Here is a 27,628-nt window from a genome sequence, read left to right as displayed (position 1 = left end):
TGGGATTTACAACAATCTTTATGACAGAGTAACCAGCATGCCAAAGGCTACAGTAGTGTTTCTTTTTTAAACAATTGGGGTCAGATCTGCAACTGAAGGAAATTGCAGGCCTTCAATAAAGCAACATCAATTTACACCAGCAGAGGACCTAGCCCCATAGCTTTAACAAGAATCTGTAACTGCATTCATTACAGCCCCAAAATTGTTTCTACCATAATCATGTAGAAATGGATAGACTATTCAATTATTAGGAGGCTTAAAATAACAGTGGGCAAAAGGCAATATACTCAGCGTTTAACTTATGCCAGAGTTTGCTGGGACAAAGCCCCAGCACCTCTAGGCTTAGCAGTTCATAGCCTCGGCACCTTTGTGTTGCTGCATCTGTTACGAAAGGAAAAAGATGCTTTAACCCCAGCATCAAATTGCTTGAGCCCCTGCACCTCTTTCATTACAACTTAAGCATCACATACACTCCTCTGGCTGTGTACATCTGGGTGAAAGGAAAACACTTTGACATTTACACAGTGGAGTGGAATTGCTGACATACAGTCTTCTCAGGGCCCTATCCGAAGTGCTTCACACATGCTGCAGTCTGGAGAGCTGCAGGAACTGAAAGTGGTGCTCTAACAGATTGCCATCCATATGCAATATTGTGCTTTGCATCTACCCAGTTTCTCTTTGAAATAGGATTGGATCAAAGTGAATTAATGAACAGTTGATGCTCCTCAACAGGGTGAATACAGGCAGTAGAGCATGGCAGGCTAGCACACAGCAAAATCATCTCTGCCCCAGCTTGCCAAGAATGAAATGTTTGCCCTCAACTAGCAGCAACAATATGTCTTTGCAACAAGTGCCACTGACTCCATTCAGACAGGCAGACACCCCTGCTGCCTTTTCATGGTTGGTTACTGAGTGCCTTGCGTGAATTCCTGCTCCACAGAGCAGCACTACTTTGAGACTCTTCTGGCCCCAGTTTATATTTTCCAAGATTTATTCTGCACAGAACTGAGCTGTGCCTTACATCTTACAAAGCACTAAAACCCATACTTAACTTGCAGCACTTGTGCAGTAGTCCACATATGGGATGAGCAGAACTATTCAAGGGTTAGAAGTTAAGCATATACTTTACTGAGCCCTGTGAGGAGAAGCATGCTATTTAAATCAGAAGTTCATTAGCACCTCTTACTGCCAATGTCCCCAATTACCCTGGCTGGTTTGTGGGCTGTGGGAATTCCAAGTACACAACTATACAGTTAACAAGAGATTCTGATACATATCTTCCTTTTCCTCTACTTCTACCCTATCCACCCTATCGTGTGGGTTAGTTCAGTGAATTCTCTCCCTTCAGTACCATGCTTAAGAAGTGGATGCACTGTCCTTAGTAGGTTATCCACCCTCAGCACTGTAGGGAATATGTCTTTGATGCAAACTCTTTTCCTACTTACCACACTTGTACGTTGTACAGCCACAAACGTTCTCTGTACTGTTCTGAAACTGTTCGTCAATCTGCAGTTTCTCCCCCTATCCACACAAAAGAAAAAGAGGTAGTGTGATATCACAAACAAGCCTTTGTCTGTTTGATTCTTCTCCTTTAAGTTTTTACTTCTGGGTTAGTAGCACAGTTAATACACTAATCTGTTAGCCCTGGAAACTCTGTGTGGAATCTGACTCTGGTCACTCACAAGTGACCAAAATTAGTTTAGAGGTGTGACTTACTGGACGTTTGGGTTTATTTCTCCAAATTGAGAATGATTACAACTGTCAGTGTAAGAAGAGTTTGAAAATGAAGCGGAAAGGTTATGGGAGATCAAGACAGAAGTAAAATGATACACCTGTTAATGGAAGTCTGGCCACTCTATGGGCCTTGTCTTTTGCTGGGATAATTACACTGATGTGAATGGAATTGCATCAGCAGAGAACATGGTAATATATTTTACTGTGGCCAATTTTCTTTCATATGCACTAAGTCCAGTCAAATTCATCCCTTCCTTTTTTCACTCCAAAAAACCTCTAAAATATTAATAACTGCTTTATTGTTAGCTTTCTCTTAATAGTTAGACCGCAGTATTTCATGGTGAGACAATTATTATTTATTCATTATGATGCCAATCACAGTTATTGATTATTCCAAGGATAATATATTTTCTGGATAAAATAATCACACTGAATACAAAATGTTTTCATCCAGCAAAGTAATTAGGCCTGTGCTGAAACCTAAGGACATCAGGAGAATGCACACAAGCACTCCTATTGAAACATGATCAAGTGTTTTGCTGAATCAGAGGCTGATGTTTAAAAATACTGACCCATTTATCATGACAGGTAGTATTAAAATAATGATAACTGAAGTGTTTAATCTCTGACAGAATAAAGAACAAATCCAGCCCTCTGATGTATGCATGCAGTTCCTGGATATGTACATTTCAGAGCAGGATTTGATCCTAAAAGAAATATGTATATTGCTACTTGCTAGTCATTATAGTGTACATATTCTTCCTCTTGGATTTTAAACTGTTTCTAAGAGTAACCGAAATGTTCACGGCTAACATTTCAGTTATTATGCTGTAATTATCTAGTCTAGCCATCCACTAAAGAAATTTTAAAAGGGGGGGAAGTTGAACAAGTTAATCATAATTTACTGACACATTAACTGTTTTTGCTACGAAAATTCTAAAATAATTAATTTTAACAAGACAGATTCCATACCAGTTTGCACTGAGGTTTAGTGATTGTGTCACATGCACACTCTGAAACAAAAGAGAAAAAAATAAATTTTAGAAATGTATGTTTCCATATGAACTGAAACAAAAAAAGCATGAGGACCCAGAAACCCCAATTTCCCAAGTGGTCACTACAGAAGGCCTGCTGGCTTTCAAAACACATCTCCTGATGAGCCCAATACTGTGGAGAAAAAACTATACATGGCTTCTGTTGCAGTTTGACCCCAATCCCAAATAAGTGGATCCCACAGACCACTATGTCTCTTATTTTATGATCTCTCTGAAAAAAAGAAAAAAAAATCAGGTAAATCAAGAAATTCCTTGCTTTATGCAGGCTACTACCAATTTCATCTGCACGTTAGCTCCTCTGTGTGGGAGACATTATCCCAAACATCCTGCACCCTGGGCAGCTGAATACCTGGTTGTTTTGTAGCCTTCAGGATATAAGGCCATAGATCTTGCCAGAGCAACAGGACATAACAGTTGAAATGAAAACAGATCACGTTACCACATGTCCGATATGGACAGCATTTTTCTGGGCTCCAAACTTCCACCAAGGACATCCCTACTGCACACTGGAATTCATGGCAACGATAAGTTTCACAAACTGAAACAAAACAAAACAAAACAAAACCTTCAGCTTGTGGTGCTCAAATTTTTTTAGATGAACAGAAATATGAACCACAGGAAATGAACTGCTCACTTATGACAAGTTTCAGAGAATATCTAGCTTGTAAAAATTGTTGACCAGGATGAAACACTAGATAACAGGTGATAGAAATATACAAGGTAACCATTTGGGGAAGGAAAGGGGTTGCATTTAAAATTGTTTTATAATGATTTGTGTTGATCTCATTTAATCTCCACTGTTCAGTGCCAGGAATGACTAGTACCCATCTAAGAGACAAATGTGTAGATTCTGCTTCATGAACATGATCTTTTAATCACTAGAAGAGTTCAGGTTTAGTACTGGTGAGGGCAAAGAGCTATCTAGTCCACCATTTATGGCACTGAACATTTATAACTAGGAAGTTCAGTGCAGTGTCTCTATTACATGCATTTCAGAACTAAGAAAAATAGTCAAATCAACATACCACACTGATAAGCAGGGCAACATCTATCTGTAGTATTGCCATCCACAGTAAGCACTTCTCCTTCCTGACATTTTGGTATCTGATCAGAGCAAACCCCGCAAGCTGAAGAAAAAAAAGATTTAAATGCAAGAAAGGAAGGGGACTGAAAATGTTATTGAAACACAGCACACAATAACTTACTAACTGTAACTGTACTTTTCCCACAAAGTCATTCATCTGTCTTACAGCACCCTCAATCTGCCTGAACTTAAACACAGTATATAACCTCATTATAATGAACCTCTGGGAATCTAAGCTATTTCTTCATTATAAACAGAGGTTCATTACAGTGAAAAAACCCTGCTGGGGGTAAGGGGCAGAGGAGCTTACATCTCAAGTTCCTCTACGCCACACCCCCGGTGGTTGCTGAGAGCTCTTTTGGCCTTGGAGCTGCAAGTGGGACAGAGGGCTCTCAGACCCGCACCGTGGTCCCAGAGCCAGCGAAGCTCCCCACAGCAGTGGGGCTCCAGGTGGGATTTAGAGACCACGTTCACTATAGCCCAAAGTACAGAATTGTGAAAAGCTCCATTCTGAGCGTGTACTTTATTTCTGATTCCCAACAAAAGGCAACTGTTTCAGCCTCTTACTTCAACTTGCAGCAAAACCATACTACAGAATTTTTGGTACCACAGGCACCTCTAGTTGCAAGATTTACAATCTCAAACACAGGCAGGACAATAACTTGTGTGGGAGAAAGGTTCCATGCTAACAGAGCCCAGAATGCTGTCAGGCTTGGCCTTACAGTTTGCTGCAGATATGCAATTCTAGCTACAGCAATTGCACAGCTAGAATCGACATGTCTGCAGTTGACTGTAAGGTCTGTCCTCACTGAGGGAGGTCCACAGGACCATTTCTCCTGTAGACCTCCCTTACTCCTTGTGAGAAGAGGAGTACAGGGGGTCGACTGTGGACCCCAGAGAGATCGATTTTGTACATCTTTACCAAATGTGTAAAATCAAACTCCTGAATATTGACCCTGAACCGGTCAATCTCCCAGTAAGTGTACACTACTCTCAGCAAGAAAAATTACTTTGGTACAAATCTACTTAAGGTTTAAACCAAATGGAAGTCCTTATTAAAACTCTAGCAATTCGACAGTTGCGTGTAGCATACTGGGCCAGGAAGATTCATCCTGTGCTCCACTGAAATCAATGGGCTGCAGAAACAGAGAGTATACTCAAGGGACACATAGGCTACGTCTACAAGTGAAGCCTACACCGAAATAGCTTATTTCGATGTAGCAACATCGAAATAGGCTATTTCGATGAGTAACGTCTACACGTCCTCCAGGGCTGGCAACGTCGATGTTCAACTTCGACGTTGCGCGGCACCACATCGAAATAGGCACTGCGAGGGAACGTCTACACGCCAAAGTAGCACACATCGAAATAAGGGTGCCAGGCACAGCTGCAGACAGAGTCACAGGGCGGACTCAACAGCAAGCCGCTCCCTTAAAGGGCCCCTCCCAGACACAGTTGCACTAAACAACACAAGATACACAGAGCTGACAACTGGTTGCAGACCCTGTGCCTGCAGTGTGGATCCCCAGCTGCCGCAGCAGCAGCCAGAAGCCCTGGGCTAAGGGCTGCTGCCCACGGTGACCATAGAGCCCCGCAGGGGCTGGAGAGAGAGCATCTCTCAACCCCCCAGCTGATGGCCGCCATGGAGGACCCGGCAATTTCGATGTTGCGGGACGCGGATCGTCTACACGGTCCCTACTTCGACGTTGAACGTTGAACGTCGAAGTAGGGCGCTATTCCGATCCCCTCATGAGGTTAGTGACTTCGACATCTCGCCGCCTAACGTCGAAGTTAACTTCGAAATAGCGCCCGACGCGTGTAGCCGCGACGGGCGCTATTTCGAAGTTAGTGCCGCTACTTCGAAGTAGTGTGCACGTGTAGACACAGCTATAGAGGGCAGTTTACCGGCTGTACGGAAAAGATTTTACTATAGCAAATAGAAATCTTGCATGGTGCCTAGAGTGTTATTGATATACACCAGCAGCTCTCAAATGTATTTTATTGACCCCACCTTCTTCGTGCCCACAGTCATTTACATACTCTGCTACCTCCTGCCACCAGTACACATGTCAACACCCAGTTCTGAAGCAGCACAAAAGTAACGGTGGCACTGTGTAAAGTGATAGTCATTATTTCTTTTCACAGAAGACTTAGTAACCTGTTGTCACAACTCTAGGGCTAACAGGTGATGGAATGGGGAGTACGCATGTCCAGGTAGCAGGGCTCAAACTGTTACATTGATCTATACCTCCCAAGAGTGCACAGCTCTTCAGCATGGGCCCCACCCACCCAAGGCTGACAGCAAGAGCTCTTAAAATTAAGCTCACAGCTTGTGCCTCTCTTGACAGTCTTACACCTCACTTTGGAAGCCCACCCCATAGTCTGAGAACCACACGCATGGACCCCATTGGGTGAGCCCTCAGTCCCTCAGCCCTGCTACACCATCACGCAGGGCTGTTGTACAGCTCTCCACAGAACCCTGCATGGGATAGTGTCCGCCATTTCCCTCGTCCTACACACACAACTAACAGTATTTAACCTACTTCTGTACTTTACACACCTATCCTGGGTGGCCCACTGTGACCTTAAATAATAAATTATTATCCAGTTACCCATGCCTATATGCTATCATGTACAGCTGCATTAAATGAAGCTATCATACCACATATGTAAGATATGCAGCAGGTGCCCTCCACACGAGCAGCAATCAGAGTTTGGTCTTCTCGGCAGTTCTGACTCTGCTCCACTGGCTCACACTTGGATGGATCACATTCTAATATAAGCACAAAACAATTTTTGTTCATTGTCAATCTTTGGGAAAAATTATAGCTCTCCCCCTCTCATGCACTAGCAAAGGGGAAGGTATTTTAGTACCACCAAGGCCACGCCAATTTCAAAACAAAGTATTTAGATTTATGAAATAATAAACCACAAGGCACATCCCAGACGATGGGCTGTTTTATGTGCATAACATTCTCTGTAACGGCATGTCTTCCTCCCTTCAAGAAATACTCCTCTGAAGAAAGTAAGTAGATAACTACATCAGGCAAACTGAACACAGAAAATAAAGAGAAAGGGGCTGCATGCACTAACCTCACTGCCTGCTTCCAGTCACCAGCAAGCAGACAGGGGACCATATTCTTGCAACCCCAGGTCACTGGGACATAGCCCTTTAGAACAGATGGACACAGCCAGGCATGTTACTCATGGATTTGCCCAGCACACCACAGTGTATTAGGTCATATGTCTGCCCAATTCTTTCACAGAAGGCTCCTTTGCCAATGCACAAAATGAACTAGAATCCTGAGTTTTTAAGCAAAAGAGAGCTCTGCATACAAGACATAATAAAGTCTGCACTGACATTCTTCTGGTTAAATTCAACCAATTTTTGCAAACGTTGTATAGTTTCATTCAAAATTTTCACACAATGAAATCCTGCAAAACCCTCTAAATTGTAGCACAAAAGAATAAGTTTCAATATTGAAAAATATTGTTATAAAACAGATTTCTGCCAAAAATTGTTCTGTAGCATGTCTTCATTTTGTCATGAGATACCTACCACAAGTGTAATTGGGGCAACAGGAATCTTCACGATAGTAGGTGACTAGCTTTTCCAAGCTCTTGCATTCCGGGATAAAGGAGTCACAAAAGCTCTGATTACAAACTATTTACAAAAACATAGGAAAAAGAAATGAGGAACTTCTACAATATTCAGCAGAGTTCTCATGTCAAGTGGAAAACATCAAGTTGCATTTGTAATTCATTGATAAAAAAATCCAAAATAATATTTAAAAATGCACAAAATGACTACGAGTGGGATTTGAAAAAGTACACAGCATTAGCCCCACTCTCACTGAAAGCAGACTGAGCCCTTGTGAAAAGTCAACTTTAAAAATCTACTCTCCATGGAGAGCTCTGTGGAACAATCTGTCCTCAATTTGTCATAGCCCGTGTTTTTTTCTTTCTTTTTTTTTGTAAAAGAGGAGCTAGTACTCAGCCAGCTCTCTGCCCCCAACCCCTCCCAGCGTTCCCATGGCTGGGGCTGCCAGCAGGCCTCCACACCCCAGCGGGCTTCCCACTGCAGGGCTGCCAGACCCCACCTCCCCAACTGTGGATGCTGAGGTGCCAGTACTCAGTACCGGCAAGTACCAGCACACAAAAAAGCACAAACAAGGATAATAACTTACAACCTTTGCTTTTGGACATGAGCTCTTCTAGAAAACTATGAGTACAAAACACTCTCTAATTTTGGTATGATTTTTTATTACCGATTTACTTTGCAAAGATGCTAAATGATCCATATATTTCTTCTAAATTTTGGATTACTTTGCTGATTTATTTTTATTGACTAACTGAAAGGATTTATAGTAGCAATGAGCAACCTGGGCTAGTGAGTGGGCTGCACGAGTGGGCCTCCATCTCAGTGGGCCATTGCACTGTCATAACCAAGACGGTCTCCTAGAACAGGGTAGTTCTCCTAACTGTGCCTGTGTACCTAGAATTTGTGAGGTGTGCTGATTGAACTGTCAGAACTTTGACTGGATGCAGAGGAAGCACACAGCTCTCACAATCAATGTTGTAATGGTGCAATCAGCATGCACCTGACTTCACATTCCTTTGCTCTACTGTGTGTCACATTATTAACACTGGTTAGAGAAAAATTACCCCAATAAAACCAGCAAAATCTGGCAACCCTGCTCATAAGCTACATTAAACAAAATATCTTGCAGGCCACACATGGAATCCTGATGCGTCACATGTGGGGTATACCAGAAAGGGAATAATGTCATATGCACATATATTTTGTGAAGGATACTTACTACAGATCTTTTGAGGACAACAGGTATGATCATCGGGAACAATCAGGGCCACTTCCCCAAACCGCTGACAGTCTAAATCATGAACGTCTGAGCAGTTGTATTCCACGGGAATAATGGTCTCATGGTCAATACATTTGTGCAAGCAGCATCCGCTCAGGGAGGTCTTCCAAATCTCCCCTACTGCATGGGGTGCACCAGAACTGTCTGTGCAGGCTGAATTATTGCAATAGAAGACAAGAATTTTTAATGTTGTTTCAAAGTGACAGTCTTGCTGCTCTATATCATATGTATGATTGCAAACTAGTGTCTGAATCTGGGCTAATGGCCACTGCCAATGCTGAAGATGGCAGGATGGGTCAGAGTCAGCATGGATAGGAGAATGTGCTGCACCCTTTCACAGTGTGCTGGAAGTGCCACCCCAGACAACTCCTGTGTCAAGCAGGTATCCTCTGGTGGACCATGCTGCAGCAGGACTTTATCCACCTTCTGCTGCAACAAGAACAGGGGTTATATACAGCTAATATTCATGGGTTATGGATATTGTATGCATTACAAATGTATTCAATCATTAATAGATTCCTTTACCAGAGTACTAGCCAGAAAAGGAGACCAAGAAAATCCTAATATGCTTAGACTTTTGGGATAGTTTGCTTTACACACTGAATTTCAGGTATAGAATGTGAAATATATATATGAATAAAGTTCCTCATATGGGACCCAGTCCCAAAAAGGGATCTGTCTTCATAGATCCCTCCCTAGCAGAACTCTGGGGGGATGTATTCCTTTGTGTGGTGTGGGCCTAGGACAGTACATTGGTAAAATAAGCTAAAAGCACCCCCTGCACAAGCATCTTTCCAGAGAGGGGACCTGAGTTAATGGTGGAGCAGGAGAAGGCTCTTTTTTTTTTGGTTCACCTGGTAAAGCCACTGGATCTTGGACCATAAAAGCATTCATTGGAGTATCAGTTTCAGTCATTTGCAGACTTCACACAGCATCAGCCCAGCCACAAGCTAGGGAATTCCCCTAATCAGCAAGGCCTGCTCAAGAATGTGGTCATCACTTGACAGTGAAAATCAAAAAGAGGGATCAAGACATACCACACTTCTCTTCTGGAACGCAGAGAGCAGAGTGAGCACGGTGAAGAAGAGTCCCTTCAGAGCAGACACAGCCTTCTGTCAGCACTGAGCAGTGCTCTGAGCCCAGAGGGGTAGGCTCACCATTCTGACATGTACTTGGAACATCACAGGCAGCAATACAAGCCTGGTAGGAGGTGTCTTCAGAGCAGGGAAAGGCTAAAAGAGAAAGAAAACACATAAAACATACAACATTTTGAAGCTCTCTAGCACATAAGGTTTTTGTCTGGTACAGAAGAGCACCAACAGGCCTGTGTGAAATTCCAATTGGCTACACTGACATGTACACGCAGTCAGATGTGATCGCCCAATCTGCATCCAATTGTGAAGAGCAAACTCGGCAAACAATTTAACTCACTTTCTATCCCGCATATTTTCCTCAAGGGAATAGCTAGCAATTTCGGATGGTTTCTCTGGTCCAAACCAACTGTCTTCCAATACACAATTTCTTCCTTCTCACAAACCAGTTCAGATCTATGACGTGTTTAAACATGCAGGTTTGTCTTTAAGTATATTGTTTTATTAAAATAGTTTGAATATTTCCCAGAGGAAATGAAATGGCAAATATGTTGATTACTGGAGCATCTGTCAAACCTTTATCAACTACACCAAACTGCATATGCTGGGAACCAAACTCAACACCTTTTCATCCAAATGATTATGAACAAGACTAGTGATATGTGATACATGGAGGGTCTCCTAAAAATGGATTACTATCTTCTTGGTCTGAGAGCTGTGGGGAAAGGGCATGGATCTGAAAAGCTGTATTATATAGCATGCTCAGTACACTCCTGGTTGTGATGATGCCTTACACATACACAGTTGTTAACTGGAATGATGGCTATGATGGAAGATCAGAACTCAGTTCATGGAAGAAGTGTTTGGTCAGGAATGAGGAAGGCTCAAATTAAAATAAAAAAACAAAGGGTTAGTTTGAAGAGGGAGTTGGTTTTACTCAGCTTATTACTGGTAAAAATGCTCACAGTACCCCAAATAAAATATCTATCATGAGCTATAATCACAGGAATCTGGGTTCTTAAAAACTGGATTACAACACATAACTGTCTAACCTTCAGAACATACGGAGACAATTTTATTGGTTTTGCCTATTATCCACCTGCAGCAGATGTCACTACGGTATAACGATAAAAGAGAATGATGACTCTTCAAAGAAAAGTATCAAATACTTGAGTATATTTCCAAACTTACTTTGCAAACTCTATTTTAAAGTAGTAATTAGTTAGCAAGAGCAATACCAGTGAAGAAAATTACGAACAAAACCAATCTGCTTTATACTTCAAAGTTTTCAACACTCAGACTGTATGTTTACTTAAATTCCTTGTCCCCAACCCAGTCCCTTTTATTTACAAAGGTATTACAATGCCTGTTTGAAATATTTTCCAAGTATTGTATGTGTATTATTTTTCATATATAAAAACATGACAAATGCAGGGGTGAGCAAACTTTTTACATCAGAGCCCCCCTTTTCGTCCCTGCAAAACTGCCCGCCCACACACACAACCTGTCTAATAAAATGAAAACCAATGGAAATTTCAGATATGTTCATATGAAAAAAGAACACCTTTTAGCATGTATAAGAAAATAAGTATGTCGAATTTAAAACTGTATTAATCAGTATATAAATGTGAACATACATAAAAACAGTAACATATTTCAATTTTTTTAATTAAATGGAGAGTGCTTTATATATATAAAAACTCTTTATCTTGCTGCTCCACGTGGCTCTCTGCTCCACATGCAGAGGAAAAGGCTTTGCATGCTGTCCCCACCCTCCAGCAAAATCTCTGAGCTCCTATTGGCCAGAAACAAGAAACTGACCAATGGGAGCTGAAAGATTTTTGTTGGGGGCAGGGCACAGCGGCAGTTCATGCAAAGCCTCTCCCTCCAGTTCAAGTATGGAGCAGAGAGCTACAATAAGCAGGAAGCCAACTGAAGTGGCCAGGGGCAGCCCCACACTGCTTTAAGTGGCTTCCTGCTGTGTGCCTGAGGGTCCCAACACCAGGTGGTCCATAGGGTGGGTCTGGCCCGAGGGCCATATCTTGCCCACCCCGTTCTAGCCCATGTGACCCCAGTTCCATTTCTGTTTTATTATTCCCCTGGGGCAGGCACTCCATCACCCACAATACCAATAGATGGAGGAATTCATGCCCCAGGAGAATGATGAAATAGTATTAAAGAATGTCTCACTGACAAAATGGTTTGTGTGTATTAATTCACATTCAGGCCATATTTGTCTCTCAGGCATTCTTTAATAATGCTTATGAAGAAGTATTTGTCCAGGATCCCCTTCATTCCCTGGTTAGTGCCCTTTACTCTCCACCCACGATCTTGTGGCTGCAGTCCTTCCTTTGGCCACAGAAGGTTGGTTGTAAGCTTCTTCAAAGCACTTTAGTGTGAATCTGAACATGAGCCAGAGATGATCATTCCAGAGCAACAAAAACAACAAAAAATCCCTTCCATTGTTCCCTTTCTCCTGCAACTAGTAAAGTGTGCTGCCACCTGTCTTTGGTCCAGCTCTTGGTCCAGGTTCTAGATGACAGATTATATATTATTGTTCATCACCATAGCATCTGAGCACTTACTAAGTTAAAAAGCTGATTCTAAATGTATTGTGATGCTGCAAAACCAGTAGATCAACTAATGTGATATACTTCTATAAGCACACACATTAAAACACACTGCTTCATCTTTGACTTGTAGTAACACGTTTTGAGGAAAGCTTTCTCTCTTCTGCACATACAATTCACCTTAGAACACAGTACTTACAGCAGTATTCTGAACTTCTCCACTCTATGCAGATATTAAATTTGTTGCACATGGCCACATAGGCAGCCAGTGCTACACAAGGATTCTGAATGTATTCCACATCGTGGACCCACAGGTCACAGAATAATTCAGGTGGAACCTAATGAAAATAAATCCATGTGTTAATATTGCACAATGAATGAAACTGCATCCAGTATTGCACTAGAGTGAACATGCCTACTACTTTGGGGAGCTGATCAGACAAATATATGACCTCGGCTGTGTCTTAGCTCCCATTGACAAATGCCCATTAGCTCCCATTGACAAGAGCCCAGCCAACATGGAATGGACAACTAACATTGCTCTTGGCGCAGGGTGGGCCATATAAGTACTTCAATTGCACAGACGATGGGCTCAGTTTTCTAAAGCACCCAAGTCCTATGTTCACTGAGGAATCTAAAACAACAAAAAGTCTTGTGGCACCCTATAGACTAACAGATATTTTGAAGCATAAGCTTTCATGGGCAAAAACCCACTTCATCAGATGCATGAACGGCAGGGGGTGGAGGGGGGTTTCCAGAGGGGAAACTAAAGAGTGGGGTCCCATTAAGAGGGAGGGCCAGAGCTGACAAGGTCTATTCAGCAAGGTAGAAATGGCCCAGTATCAACAGTACTTATCAAAAGAGGAAAAAACAAGTCAGATCAGACTGGGGGATGTGAGCCATTCTCAGCGTCTAATGGGGAGCTATCAACACCCAAGGCAGAAAAACTGTGTTAAGATGTGAGCCACTCCCAGTCTCTGTTTAATCCATGATTAATGGAGTCAAATTTGCAAATAAATTGCAGCTCAGAGATTTCTCTCACCATTTGATTTCTGAAATTTTTTTGTTTCAGAACTGTCACCCTTAAATCTGGCACTGAGTGTCCAGGGAGATTGAAATGCTCTTCCACAGGCTTCTGTACATTACCATTCCTGTTTCACTATCTGTGCAATCATTAAATAGGCTGCTATACGCTGGCTGACTGGGGGGTGGCAAGTCTGGCCCCAGCTACCTCTGAGACCTATTCGAGCTTCACACTTCTTCTCCCTTATCTCTATGTATTTTATATTTAGAAATGGCATCATAGGGCCCATTATCTTTCCCTCTCCTACCTTCCCTGCACTTTTAGTCACAAATCTATTGCTCTCCTGTCAGCCGTTTGATTTTAAGGGGACTGTAATTGTTCTGAATTTTAGTTTGTCTTATGTGATGCAGAGATATGAGTGCCTTTACTGGGGGTCACTTTCAAATACAACTGTATTATTAATAGTAAATCTATATGCAGGCCTGCCAATGGGGGCCTGGGAGGGTGTGTAAAGCACGCAGATGCCCTAGGACACAGCAATTTAAAAGTACAGCAGCAAGTGCAGTCCCAGCAGGTGTTGAAGGGCTGTCTAGGAAATAGCCCGCAGCCTCACCTCTTGTGCTCCATGTCTTGCCCCTTCTGGGGGCTCAGTGCCTGCCCTCCCAACCTTGCCTAGGGCCAGGAGAAGTCCATCAGCCACTCTTTCCATATGACAAATGCTGATTTTGAATGTTAGCTGCATAATGCAAGTCTCATATTGATCAGCTCTATTCTCCAGTTAATTTTTTAACATTATACAACTTGAGAGATGCAAGAGGATACAGTTACACCACTGCTTTTATGCATTCATGATTCATCACTGCTTATAGCTAAATTTAAAATATCGTATCAGAGGAGACGTACATAAGGATGACAGCTACTGAAGGTCTGGTTCAACACCAAGCTGAAACACTTTGAACAGTCCACGACTGAACAATTAGTTTCCTGGTGCCTGTCTTCTCCAACATATTTTAATGTGTCTGGAACCTGCCAGCTGTCTATAAAATTTGATGGTGCATCAGTTTTTCTTAAAACTGTTCTGTTAGGCAGCATCAAGTCATTGGCCGAGCCTCCATCACAGAAACCTATAAAGGATCATAATAAAATATATTTTAGCACTGGACACCGCTTATCCTGATGCATGACTGAAGTTCAAATAAATTAGCTAGCTTTTCCGATTCATCTACACTCAATAAAAGACCTGTGGGATAGCCATGGCTGGCCCAGACTAGATGTTTCAGGCACACAGGGCTGAGACTTTGGAACTATAAAACTACAGTGTATAAATTTGGGTTCAGACTGGAGCCTTGCCTCTGATACCTTTCCTCCATGGAGGGAGGGTCTCAGCCTCCAGTCTAAGCCCAGATAACTACACTGCCATTTCATGGCCTTACAGCCCAAGCCTCCATGTCCAACTCAAGACCTGAGCTCTAAGACTTGCTGTGGATCTTTTATCACAGTGTAGACATATCCCCAGTATTTAGTTATCTACGTGTCATATTGGTATCAGAGTCCCATAAAATGTGACAGTGTTCTAGTAGGACCAAAAGGCACAAATACCTACAACTCCTTAAGAACTAAAGAACTTAATATCTGGCCCTATTAGCATAATAAGTCCTCCAAATGTTTGGTGTTTATAGTCTTACAAATCCCTGTAAGTAAGGAAGTACTGTAAGAATTCCTCATGGCATGGGAATCAGAACAGAAATTATGTCATTTATCCAGAGGGTGCAACATGCTCCCTGCTCTGCTGCCAGTGAACTCAGTCATGATTTGCTAGCAGTTAATATGTTTTGGGCATAAGGGAACTTTGAAGTTGTGTGGGTTCTTCGAAATGCCCATGGCTACATGGCTTGCTGGCGCTTCGAAGTTAGCAACTACAAAGTTTGTGCAGCGAGAATTAGGCTAATGAGGTGCTGCATATGCAGTGCAGCACTTCATTACTATTGACTGAGTGGGCTCGTTTACATGCCCCCTTCTAAGGAAGGGGACTAGTGTAGACAAGTCCCATGAGAGTTAATGGCCATATCAAGAGCCATAGGGGCAAATCTGCCAGGAAAATATGGAGCAATCCCCTGAAGAAGAACGGCTTGAAGTACCAGCTTAGAAAGAACACAAATGTCTTCTAATGCTGTTAATAGGCAGTGTGGATTGGAAATTACTATTCTAGGATTCTTTTTGAGATAGCAATGAAGCTAGTAAGACAAAGAAATCCTTCAGGCTAAATCTAATCCTGGGTCTAATGAAACATTTTATCTTTATCTCCTTAATGCTTTTTATTCTAAATAATATGGACATTTAAAAAAGGATTAGAACTAAGAAAAAAGGAAGAAAAAAACTTTAGAACAAAGTGAACATAATAATCAAATTTAAATTGATATTAATTTCAAGCTCTCCTACTCGGTCTGCAATACATGGGACTTAACTGAGGGATCACTGGTATTTGATACTGTGTCTCATATATTTGCCCTTTCTGAAATTGGCAAGATAGAGTAATGATGAGCTTTATATTTCTGGTTTCAAGCTCTGCTTTACAGCAGAGGATAATCAAGAGCCAGAGTGGAGATTTATATCAATGAATATAATGCTATTGACCTAACATCTCATCCATGTTACTTCCAAAAATTAAGAAAAGAAATCACGTCTACAAACTGTAAAGACTTAATAGTGATCATAAGTTATTAGCCTCTCTTCGTGTGTGTATTGTATATGTACATACAACTCTGAACTAATTCAGCAACAAGATCAGCCTGGACTGGTTTTATGAAGTTAATATCACAGTCTTTCAGAAAGTGAAAATAGCAGACAGTATTTCCTATTAAATGGACAGCAAACACTAAATCTATAAATGACCTCATTTGACACTTAGGCCGTGTCTACACGTGCCCCAAACTTCGAAATGGCCATGCAAATGGCCATTTCGAAGTTTACTAATGAAGCGCTGAAATGCATATTCAGCGCTTCATTAGCATGCGGGCGGCAGCGGCGCTTCGAAATTGACGCGCCTTGCCGCCGCGTCCAGACGGGGATCCTTTTCGAAAGGACGCCACCTACTTCGAAGTCCCCTTATTCCCATGAGCTCATGGGAATAAAGGGACTGCGAAGTAGGCGGGGCCCTTTCGAAAAGGAGCCCCGTCTGGACGCGACGCGCGGCGGCAAGGCGCATCAATTTCAAAGCGCCGCTGCCGCCCGCATGCTAATGAAGCGCTGAATATGCATTTCAGTGCTTCATTAGTAAACTTCGAAATGGCCATTTGCATGGCCATTTCAAAGTTTGGGGCACGTGTAGACGTAGCCTTAGGGTGGCATAATGTAAAACACATTTCATCTTTATGACTGGGCTATTTACTTAGATATTACTTCAGTGTTTGTGCCTGTTATTCTAATAGCCAAAATCCAAAGGCACAATTGAAGGGAAAAAAAAAGATTACACTTCACAGCCTGGCATCAACCAGCATTGCAACAATTAACACAGTTAGCAATGGTTTTATATTTACAAAACAAAAAAGCAGTCAAGTAGCACTTTAAAGATTAACAAAATAATTTATTAGTTGAGCTTTCGTGGTACAGACCCACTTTTTCAGACCATAGCCATACCAGAACAGATTCAATATTTTAGGCACAGAGAACCAAAAATATTAATCAAGCTGGACAAATCAGAAAGAAAATTATCAAGGTGAGCAAATCAGAGAGTAGAGGGGCAGAAGCAGGGCAGGGAGTAGAAAGCCAAGAACAGAACACCACTGGTCATTACCTACAGCCCACAACACAAACCACTGCAATGCATCATTAAAGACCTACAACCTATCCTTAATGAGGATGCCACACTCCAGAAGGCCCTAGGTGACAGGCTTGTTCTCTCCTACAGACAACCTCGCAATCTCATGAGGATTCTCACCCACAACCACAGTCTACACCACAGAAACACCAGTCCTGGAACTTTTCCTTGCAACAAAGCCCACTGCCAGCTTTGTCCACGTATCTGTTCTGGAGATACCATCACTGGACCTAACCAGGTTATTCACAGAATCATGGGCACATTCTCATGTTCCTCAACTAACATCATATATGCCATTATGTGCCAACAATACCCAGATGCTTTGTATATTGGACAGACTTCAAACTCTCTTAGACAAAGAGTTAATGGGCACAAAACAGACATAAAAACACTCCTGATCTACAAACCAGTCAGCCAGCATTTTAATGGAGTAGGCCATTCTGTTAATGTCTTAAAAATTTGTGTCTTGCTGGAGAGGAATTTTCACAACACTCTTGAAAGAGAAGCTGCTGAACTCTCTTTTATATCAAATTCGACACATTAACACATGGTTTGAACTGGGATGGGAATTTTCTGAGTCATTATAGAGGCTTGTTTGCACACTTGGCTTAATCCAATTCTTAACTGCCCCCCCCCTTCTGCCCCTCTACTCTCTGATTTGCTCACCTTGATAATTTTTTTTCTGATTTGTCCACCTTGATTACTATTTTTGGTTCTCTGTGCCTTAAATATTGATTCTGTGCTGGTATGGCTATGGTCTGAAGAAGTGGGTCTGTCCCATGAAAACTCACCTAATAAATTATTTTGTTAGTCTTTAAAGTGCTACTTTACTGCTTTTTTGTTTTGATAGTATATAGACTAGCACGGCTTTCTCTCTGTTTTATATTTATACTATATTAACATTCACAACTAGCTAAACAGTTCTGCGATCGTCATTTAGGCTTTATACTGACACCCATAAGCCTAAACCTGCTAATGATATTATTTGCAACCACGGAAAAGCTTCTTTCCTCTTTGGCAAAGCATTTGAACATTTGAGTGCTTAGAGTACTCTTTACTTACCACATAATCCCAAAGGTTTTGGCTCACTGGTTGTATTTAACTCTATGATCAATACACCAGTACTGTGAAACCACTGAATTTTCATATTTGTTGGTGTCTCAATTAGGTACATGAAGCCAGTGTCCTCAATTTTAAATCCATATTTTCTAACTGTAGGCCACGCATATCTTGAATTTATGGTTATCTAAAAAAAAGACAGCATAAACAAAGGCACAGCAGGAATCTGAACGCCTCATTATGCTGGGAGCTGTTCTTTCACTTATGTGATCACTATATTCCCACAAAACTTTTGGAATTAACATCTATTGTTTTTTTATTCACTAGACATACTATCCAGGTTTTCCAAAATACCCTGTGACCATGGCTTGTCTTTTGAACAGGCTTGGCCCAGTTTGTGATTTCAAGATACAGACATGCAAAACGTAGTCAGCTTTTTTAACATGCAAAACTTCGCTGTTGCCATACCAAACTTTGACCATTTGCACAAAAGTGGTAAGTGAGGCGGCTAAAATGAAAATGTTTGATCCTTTTCGAATAATTTTTGTGTCCCTTTGGGTTTTTTTCTTCTTTTTCTATACAATGTGGGTGACATATTTGGCTGTACTGTGGGATGAATCCTGGGTTCAAAACTAACTTCTCATAACATATACTTTGAAATCATATACAGAAGAAAACACCTCTCTGTTAATTGTTGAAATGACCATTCTCTCACTAAGGGAGATTACCCATCTCATGCCTGTAATGGGCTCTACAAACCTATACTAAGCAGAAGCAAAAGCTGGAAGAGAGTCTCCAGCCAAGCAACTTGACCCCACCCTCACAAGTGCCAGACATGGAGGCAGCAGAGCTGCAAACAACAGGGAAAACAAGGCTTACTATAACAAGAGACAGCTCAGAGAAAGCGAAGAAAAGTCTGGGAATGAGAAGGGACAACAGCCCTGCACTAGGCTGCCTCCAGAAACACAAGAAAAGAGACTTAAGCACACCGCTTGTCAGAAGCTGAAACCAAGCAGCGTCCTAACTAGGAGCTAACCAAAGAAAGTCAGTCAGGAGCAGTAGAAACCTTCAAAAGACCATATCAAGGATTGATGACAATGCCCAAAAAGCCATAAGCCATTAAGTGAGGAAGAAGACTGTGTTGGTTAACTAAAAATAATAATAAACAAAACCAAACCAACAAATAGAATAAAGGGGGAACTGATGGTAATAAATATAAATCATAAGCCAGGAATTGTAGAAAATTGATAAAAGAAAGTCAAAAGACACAAGGAGAAAGCAATGGCTAGCAGAGTTAAGAAGAATAAGAAGTTTTTTAAAAATATATTAGGAAGAAAAAGAATCCTAATAATGATATTGGTACACTGCTAGATGGAAATGGTAGATTTATCAATAGTAATGCAGAAAATGCAAGAGTGTTCAATAAATACTTCTATTCTGTATTAGAAGAAAAAGAGATGATATAGTAACATACTGTGGTGACAACATTCTTTCCATCCCACTTGTATCTCTAGAGGATGTTAAACAGAAGCATTTACCTTTAGTCATTCTAAAATCAGCAGGTTCACATAATTTGCAACCAAGTGATTTGCAAGAGCTGGCTCAGGAGCTTTCTTGTTTATTAGGATTGATTTTCAATACATCATGGAACACTGAGGAAGTTCCAGGAGGCTATAGAAAAATTAATTCTGTGCCAATTTTTAAAAAATGTAAACATGAAGATCAGGGTATTTTTTGGCCTTTCCATTGGACACGCATCTCAGGCAAGATAATGGAAACTGAATAGGGTTTGTTTTTTTTTTAAATAAAGGAAGGTAATATAATTAACGAAAACCAGCATAGGCTTTTGAAAAACAGATCCTGTCAGACTAAGTTGATATATTTATTTTTCATGACATTTGGCTGATAAATGTAATGATGTTGACGTACTACATTTGGACTTCTGTAAGGCATTTGATTTGGTCCTACACACATTTTTAGTTAAACTAAAATGATATAAAATTAACAGAGCACACATTAAATGGATTAAAAATTGGCTAACTTGTCAGTACCAAAACACAAACCTAAATGGGGATTTGTCATCAGGTGGGTTTGTTTCCAGTGCAATCATATCTGTTCAATTCTTGACCACACTGTATTTAACATTTTTATCAATGACCTGGAGGAGAACGTCGTATCATCACTGATAAAGTTTGCAGGTGACACAAAATTTGGGGGCAGTTGTAAATAAAGAAGACAGGTCACTGAATCAGAACAATCTAAAATGTCTTGGCAAACTGGATGGAAGCAAACAATATGATCTTTAATATGGCTACATATAAATATGTAAATCTGGCAACAAAGAAATTAAGCCATACTTACCAGATGATAGATTCTAATCCTGGGAAGCAATGACACTGAAAAATATTTGGGTGAATATTAACTTCCACCCATGCCCAAAGGGCTAATGTGATCCTGTGGTGCATAAACAGGGGACTTTAAATAGTAGTAAAGAGATTATTTTATCTCCATATTTGACAATGGTTTGGCAATTGCTGTAATAATGACCAGTCCTGGTACTGCAATTCCAGAATCATGTCAGATAACTCAAAGAGGGTTCGATGAGGAGTTATGAGAATGATTAGTAGATTAGAAAATATGCCTTATATTAACAAAATCCAGGAGCGAACTGCAGTTAACAATGAGAAAGTGAAGAGGTGTGTTGAAGACAGTCCATGACTATGTCTACACTAGAGCGATCCTTTGAAAGTTTTTCCAGAAGATCTCTTCCAAAAAACACTTCTTTCAAAAGAGTACATCCACACACAAAAAGCGGATTCAAAAAAATCAATCTGCTCTTTCAATAGAGAGCGTCCACACAACCCCTGCTCTTTCAAAAGAACAGGCCAGGGATCAAAAAATCCAGCACCACGGAGGACTGCTCTTTTGGAAAAAATGGTGTCTACACACTTTTTCTGCTGAAAGAATCTTCCAAAAAAAAACATTCTTCCTCAACTGAGAGAGGAAATGGACCACTGGAAAAAGTGCTGTGTTTTTCCAATGTAATATCAAAGGAACATATTTTGTGCCTACACACTCCCCGGGATTTTTCGAAAGAGACCAAATTTTCCAAAAAAACTCTCTAGTGTAGATGTAGGCCATAAGTATCTACGTTGGGAACAACTGCCCATACTGAGTTCATCAATCTAGGCAGAGACAGGTATAACACTATTCAGTGGCTGGAAGTTGGAAGTTATAATGAGACACATTCATATTTGAAATAAGACTCACATTTTTAATGGTCTAAGTCATTAACCTTTGTACACTTTACCTAGGGTAGTGGTGGATTCCGCATTATGGACAATTCTTAAACCACAACTGCACTTTTTTTTTTCCAAAAGACATTAATTATTTTGGGGAAGTTCTATGGACTATGCTGTACAGCAGGTCAAACTAGATCACAATGACCTTTGAATCTCTGACTCTGTTAAGGGGAAAGTAAAATACTATGTAAACAGCAAGAGACAACCATTAAATCACCAAACAAAAAATCCCCTGGAACTTACTTTTCTGTTTAAACGATCAACAGTGATTTGGTTCGACAAATAAGTTAAATTCAGCATTGCAGGACACAGTGAAGTCACATTTAAGTGACCCTGCAGAGAAAGCAAAATTTGTAAATCTCAGTTAATGTGAATAATTTTTACATGCTAATTATACAGTATTTTAAATTCGTGAGTCAGTAGAGGCATTATTATATGTTCAGTTTTTGAATGAGGAACACATCATCTGAATGAAGTTAAGACAAATTAACTAAGAACTCTCTTTTTCTTTGAATGAGCTATGTTTGTGGGATAATGTTCATTTGAATAATATACCTTCAAGAAGTCTACATTAAAGGTGACAACGTATTATGTTCTGGCAAAATGTATTAAGCCATCACATTTCAAAAGCGGGTTTCATACAAGGGGTTCAAACACAGCAACAGCACTGTTTAGAGGCAAGGAAATGAATCATGTGAAGTGGAACTGAAAACATTCAAACTGTTTACCTACATATTCACAAAATAACAAGCTTTATAGAAAAAGTCATATCAGGCATTTATGCATAATTCTTTTCACTCTCTTGTAACATAAGAATTATGGAAATTCAATGCAATCAATAACTAGCAAAGTCAATCATCATAAATTAAAATGCTCTTTCATATACACACACTACATAATTAGCTACTGGAACTGATAGATACAAGGTATCGAGGCCAGATATTTTGAAGGGTTTATAAATGAACCAGATGTTTATATGAACAACAAGAATATCCAATGATAATAGTAAAGACTGGGGAGGAAACACAAAGGGTTTGGAAAGAAGTACAAATTCTCATGTTTCAGGTCATAAGCCAATCTTTAAACCACTGAGAATCAGGAGCATACTATCATGGGAGTAAGCCAGGGAAGGGCAAGTTATCCTGTAACTACTTCCTTCAGGGTTTCTTGCACGCTTCTCTGAAACAGCTGGCACTAGCATCTTTTAGAGATTAGATACCAGACTAAATGGACTGCTGGTCTTATCCAGTCTGGCAATTCCTAAGAAGAAAGTCTGAGTCTTTGAAGTCTGAATTTGGCAATGTAACAATGCAGAAATCTCTGAATTAAGTTAGTAGGCTGTGCTAGTCAGCAAATATTGAGACAGTGAAAACCCAGGGGGTGATCAGGTGTTAATTATCATGCTGCAAGACTTTATACAACAGCACACAGAGGGGATCACTATAGTCTGTTAAATTCTTAGTACAAGAGTTTTCCACAGCAAAGGAACATAAAGAAAGATACACAAAGTTGGAATTTATTCTGCTGCAGTACTTAACATATTATGGACCTGGATATTTGTATAGTAACAGAGAGGAAACTGTGCTACTCTATACACTATCAAAACAAAAAGCAGTCAAGTAGCACTTTAAAGACTAGCAAAATAGTTTATTAGGTGAGCTTTCGTGGGACAGACCCACTTCTTCAGACCATAGCCAGACCAGAAGAGACTCAATATTTAAGGCACAGAGAACCAAAAACAGTAAGCAAGGAGGATCTTCAGGCCATCAGTGACATCCGCAAGACCGCTGTCATCAATGAGGAACTGTAGAGGCTCCGACTTGATATCGCTGCACTGCAAGAGACGCGACTTGCAGATTCGGGATCTCTAAAGGAAAAGGACTACACCTTTTTCTGGCAGGGTAAAGCCCAAGAAGAACCCAGAGAGCATGGTGTTGGCTTCGCTGTCAGAAACACCCTTCTACAAATGGTTGATTTAGTCATGGGCGAATCAGAAAGACTTCTTCGGATCACGCTTCAAACATGCGCCGGTCCTGTCCACCTGATCAGCACTTATGCCCCAACCCTGTACGCCACACCAGAAGTAAAAGACAAGTTCTATGACGTGCTTAGTGCTGCTGTAGCGCAAATACCTACTCGTGAACTACTGTACATCTTGGGTGACTTCAATGCAAGAGTTGGAGCTGATTGGGCCTCATGGCCTTCCTGCTTAGGACACTTCGGTGTGGGAAAAATGAATGACAATGGACAGCGTCTCCTTGAACTGTGCACGTACCACAATCTGTGCATCACAAACACATTCTTCCGAACGAAGCCACAGCACAGAGTGTCGTGGAGACACCCACGCTCGAAGCACTGGCATCAACTAGATGAGGTCATCACTAGACGTAACAACCTCAAAAACGTCCTTCTGACACGCAGTTATCATAGTGCTGACTGCGATACAGATCACTCACTAGTTTGCTCCAAACTCAAGCTGAGACCCAAGAAGCTGTACCGCTGTAAACCTGCTGGAAGGCCCCGCATTGACGCCAGAAAGACGGCAAACTCGGAGAAAGCTGAGAAGTTCAGAGAGACCCTCCAGGAAAATCTGCGCAGCGGCCATGGGGGCGTCGATGCAACATCCAAATGGCAATATCTGAGGGATACAGTTTACAACACGGCCTTGTCGGTGTTTGGAAGAAGAGCTAGAAACACGAACGACTGGTTCGAAGCTAACTTTGATGAGATGATTCCAGTCATTGAAAAGAAGCATGCTGCACTCCTGGAGTACAAACGCTCACCGAGCCAGAGTACCCAGCAAGCACTTAGAGAGGCCAGAAGAACAGTACAGCAGACAGCCAGGCGCTGTGCCAACAACCACTGGCTCCAGTTATGCAGCAGCATCCAGACCTGTGCCGACTTTGGTAATCTCAGAGGAATGTACGAGGGTATGAAGAAGGCATTAGGACCCACCCAGAACAAGATGGCACCTCTGAAATCCAAATCTGGTGAAGTCATCGCTGACAAAGCCAAACAGATGGAGCGCTGGGTCGAGCACTACTCTGACCTGTACTCACGCAAGAATGTTGTGGTTGACGCAGCCCTCGATGCCGTCGAGCTCCTACCAGTAATGGACGAACTGGATCAAGAACCGACTGTGGATGAACTGAAGACAGCCATCGACAGCATTGCAGCAGGAAAGGCCCCTGGTCAGGATGGTATACCACCAGAGGTAATCAAATGTGCCGCGGACACACTCCTGGAACCCCTGCATGAGCTGCTGTGCCTGTGCTGGAAAGAGGGTGAGGTTCCACAGGATATGCGTGACGCTAACCTTGTAACATTGTATAAGAACAAAGGAGACAGAAGCGACTGCAACAACTACCGTGGAATCTCCCTCCTAAGCGTCACTGGTAAACTGTTCACTCGCGTCATCCTTGGCAGACTCCAGAAGATTGCTGAGAGGGTGTACCCCGAATCACAGTGCGGATTCCGTGCAGAGAGGTCTACCGTTGACATGGTCTTCTCTCTAAGGCAGCTGCAGGAGAAGTGCAGGGAGCAGAGAAAGCCACTCTACATAGCATTCATCGACCTGACCAAGGCTTTTGACTTGGTCAGCAGGGATGGTCTGTTCAAACTGCTCCACAAGATAGGCTGTCCTCCACGGTTACTCAAGATGATCCAGTCGTTCCACGAAAACATGAGAAGAACCATCCAATATGACGGCGCATTATCGGATGCTTTCAGAATCAGGAGCGGCGTCAAACAAGGATGCGTGCTTGCTCCAACATTGTTCGGGATCTTCTTCGCACTCCTCCTGAAGCATGCCTTTGGATCTTCAACAGAGGGCATCTTGCTGCACACAAGATCTGATGGGAAACTGTTTAACCTTGCAAGGCTGAGAGCTAAGACTAAGGTGCGAGAAGTCCTCATCAGAGACATGCTGTTCGCAGATGATGCTGCTGTAGTGTCTCACACAGAAGACCAGCTTCAAAAACTGCTGGATCGTTGGGCTTACCATCAGCCTAAAGAAGACAAATGTACTTGGTCAAGATGTTGCTGAATCCCCATCAATCAGCACTGACAACTATACGTTAGTGGTTGTCCACGAGTTCGTTTACCTCGGGTCACCATCACTGACACCCTGTCGTTGGACACTGAGCTAAATAGGAGGATCGGAAAAGCGGCCACAACTCTGTCCAGACTCAGCAAGAGAGTGTGGAATAACAACAAGCTGTACACTCCCACCAAAATGCAAGTCTACAGAGCCTGCATCCTCAGCACCCTCCTTTATGGCAGCGAGACTTGGACCCTGTATGCCCGCCAGGAAAAGAGGCTGAACGTCTTCCACTTGCGCTGCCTCAGGCACATCCTTGGAATATCATGGAAGGACAGAGTTACCAACACAGCCGTCCTCGAGCAAGCTGGAATCCCAACCATGCACACCCTCCTCAGGCAGTGTCGGCTCCGCTGGCTTGGCCACGTCCACAGGATGAACGATGGAAGGATTCCAAAAGACATCATGTATGGTGAGCTAGCCTCTGGCAAAAGACCCCCCCCGGACGCCCCCAGTTGCGTTACAAAGATGTCTGCAAGAGAGACCTCAGAGAGGTAGACATCGAGCTGGACAACTGGGAAGAACTAGCAGACGACCGCAGCAGATGGAGGCAGGGGTTACACAAGGGCCTTCAGAAGGGCGAGTTGAAGATCAGACAGCTAGCAGAGGAGAAGCGAGCACACAGAAAGCACAATAAGGACTTGCCAGACACCCACTACATCTGCAAGAGATGCAGCAAGGACTGTCACTCTCGTGTGGGTCTTTATAGTCACAATAGATGCTGTAAATGAAGTCTTAAATTGAAACTTTAAAGGGCACAATCCATAGTCTGTGCAGACTGAAGGGTGCCTACTACTTTTTTGTCTCTAAGCAAGGAGGACAAGTCCCAAAAAGATAATCAAGGTGTGCAAATCAGAGAGTGGAAGGGTGGGGGGGAGGTCAAGAATTAGATTAAGCCAAGTATGGCTTGACCTCCTCCCCACCCCTCCACTCTCTGATTTGCTCACCTCGATTATCTTTTTGGGACTTGTCCTCCTTGCTTACTGTTTTTGGTTCTCTGTGTCTGAAATATTGAGTCTGTTCTGGTCTGGCTATGGTCTGAAGAAGTGGGTCTGTCCCACAAAAGCTCACCTAATAAACTATTTTGCTAGTCTTTAAAGTGCTACTTGACTGCTTTTTGTCTGGATATTTGTGTGTTTGACACATATGTGTAACCTTTTAACCTCTCAATACTGCAAGGTTAATACACTCATCCCTCATTTAATGAGTACTTATGAGTACTCGCTAATACGAGGTACATATACACCTACCTTTATTCACTATATGAGCTCATATGAGTGGTGTCCCTGGCTGGGGAGTGGGGAGACCCACAGCCCTGTGTCTGGCTCAGCTCCAGCCTGGGATCCCTGGCTGGGGGCAAGGAGACCCACAGCCGGAGCCTTCTACCTCCCTTGCCTCAGACATGCAGCTGTCTGACAGCCCTTCGGCTGGGGAAAGAGAGGGAGAAGGCTCTTAGCCTGGTTCTGTCCCCTGCAATGGCAAGAACATGAAACTGACCAGCCATGAGCTGATCAATTTCCCAGCCCCACAAGCCATGGGGAGACTGGAATCAGCCTGCTCCTGGGTTCCCAGCCTCTGGCACTCTGGAAGCCAGGAAACTGACCAGCCCTGGTGGTTATTGGCTCCACTCCCCTTGCAGGAAAATTCAAGTTATGCAGGGGTTGCAGGAACAACCCCTGGGTAACTCCAGGGTTTACTGCATTAGACCCCTGGCTCGCCCCACGGACCTCACCCTCAGCCAGGTTTTAACTGCCCCCCCACAGTGCCAAACTGCCTCCAGCCTTAAACCCACCCAGCAGCCCTGAAACTCCTCCAGCCTTAGTCCCCCAACCGCAGCCACAAACTGCCCCAAGGCTTACACACACACCCAGCAGCCCCAAACTGCCCCCAGCTTTACACCGCCCCAGAAATGA

General features: G+C 42.3%; 1 protein-coding gene across 1 annotated transcript in view; it reads right to left on the bottom strand.

The window, feature by feature from the left end:
- The window catches only part of OTOG (otogelin), a 169,159-nt gene that overhangs the window by 16,161 nt on the left and 125,370 nt on the right, over positions 1-27,628 (bottom strand). The window contains exons 36-47 of the mRNA XM_074997753.1: positions 21,860-21,949; positions 18,318-18,501; positions 14,342-14,562; positions 12,614-12,752; positions 9,791-9,985; positions 8,694-8,906; positions 7,433-7,537; positions 6,536-6,646; positions 3,815-3,916; positions 3,229-3,327; positions 2,707-2,747; positions 1,446-1,521 (exon numbers count right to left, since the gene is read on the bottom strand). Of these exons, the coding sequence (XP_074853854.1) occupies positions 1,446-1,521; positions 2,707-2,747; positions 3,229-3,327; positions 3,815-3,916; positions 6,536-6,646; positions 7,433-7,537; positions 8,694-8,906; positions 9,791-9,985; positions 12,614-12,752; positions 14,342-14,562; positions 18,318-18,501; positions 21,860-21,949 (1,576 nt within the window). The remainder of the gene's footprint in view (positions 1-1,445; positions 1,522-2,706; positions 2,748-3,228; positions 3,328-3,814; positions 3,917-6,535; positions 6,647-7,432; positions 7,538-8,693; positions 8,907-9,790; positions 9,986-12,613; positions 12,753-14,341; positions 14,563-18,317; positions 18,502-21,859; positions 21,950-27,628) is intronic.

The sequence above is a fragment of the Carettochelys insculpta genome, chromosome 6 (genome assembly GCF_033958435.1).
Source record: "Carettochelys insculpta isolate YL-2023 chromosome 6, ASM3395843v1, whole genome shotgun sequence".
Taxonomy (NCBI): domain Eukaryota; kingdom Metazoa; phylum Chordata; order Testudines; family Carettochelyidae; genus Carettochelys; species Carettochelys insculpta.
This window is presented reverse-complemented; position numbering and strand designations above follow the sequence as displayed.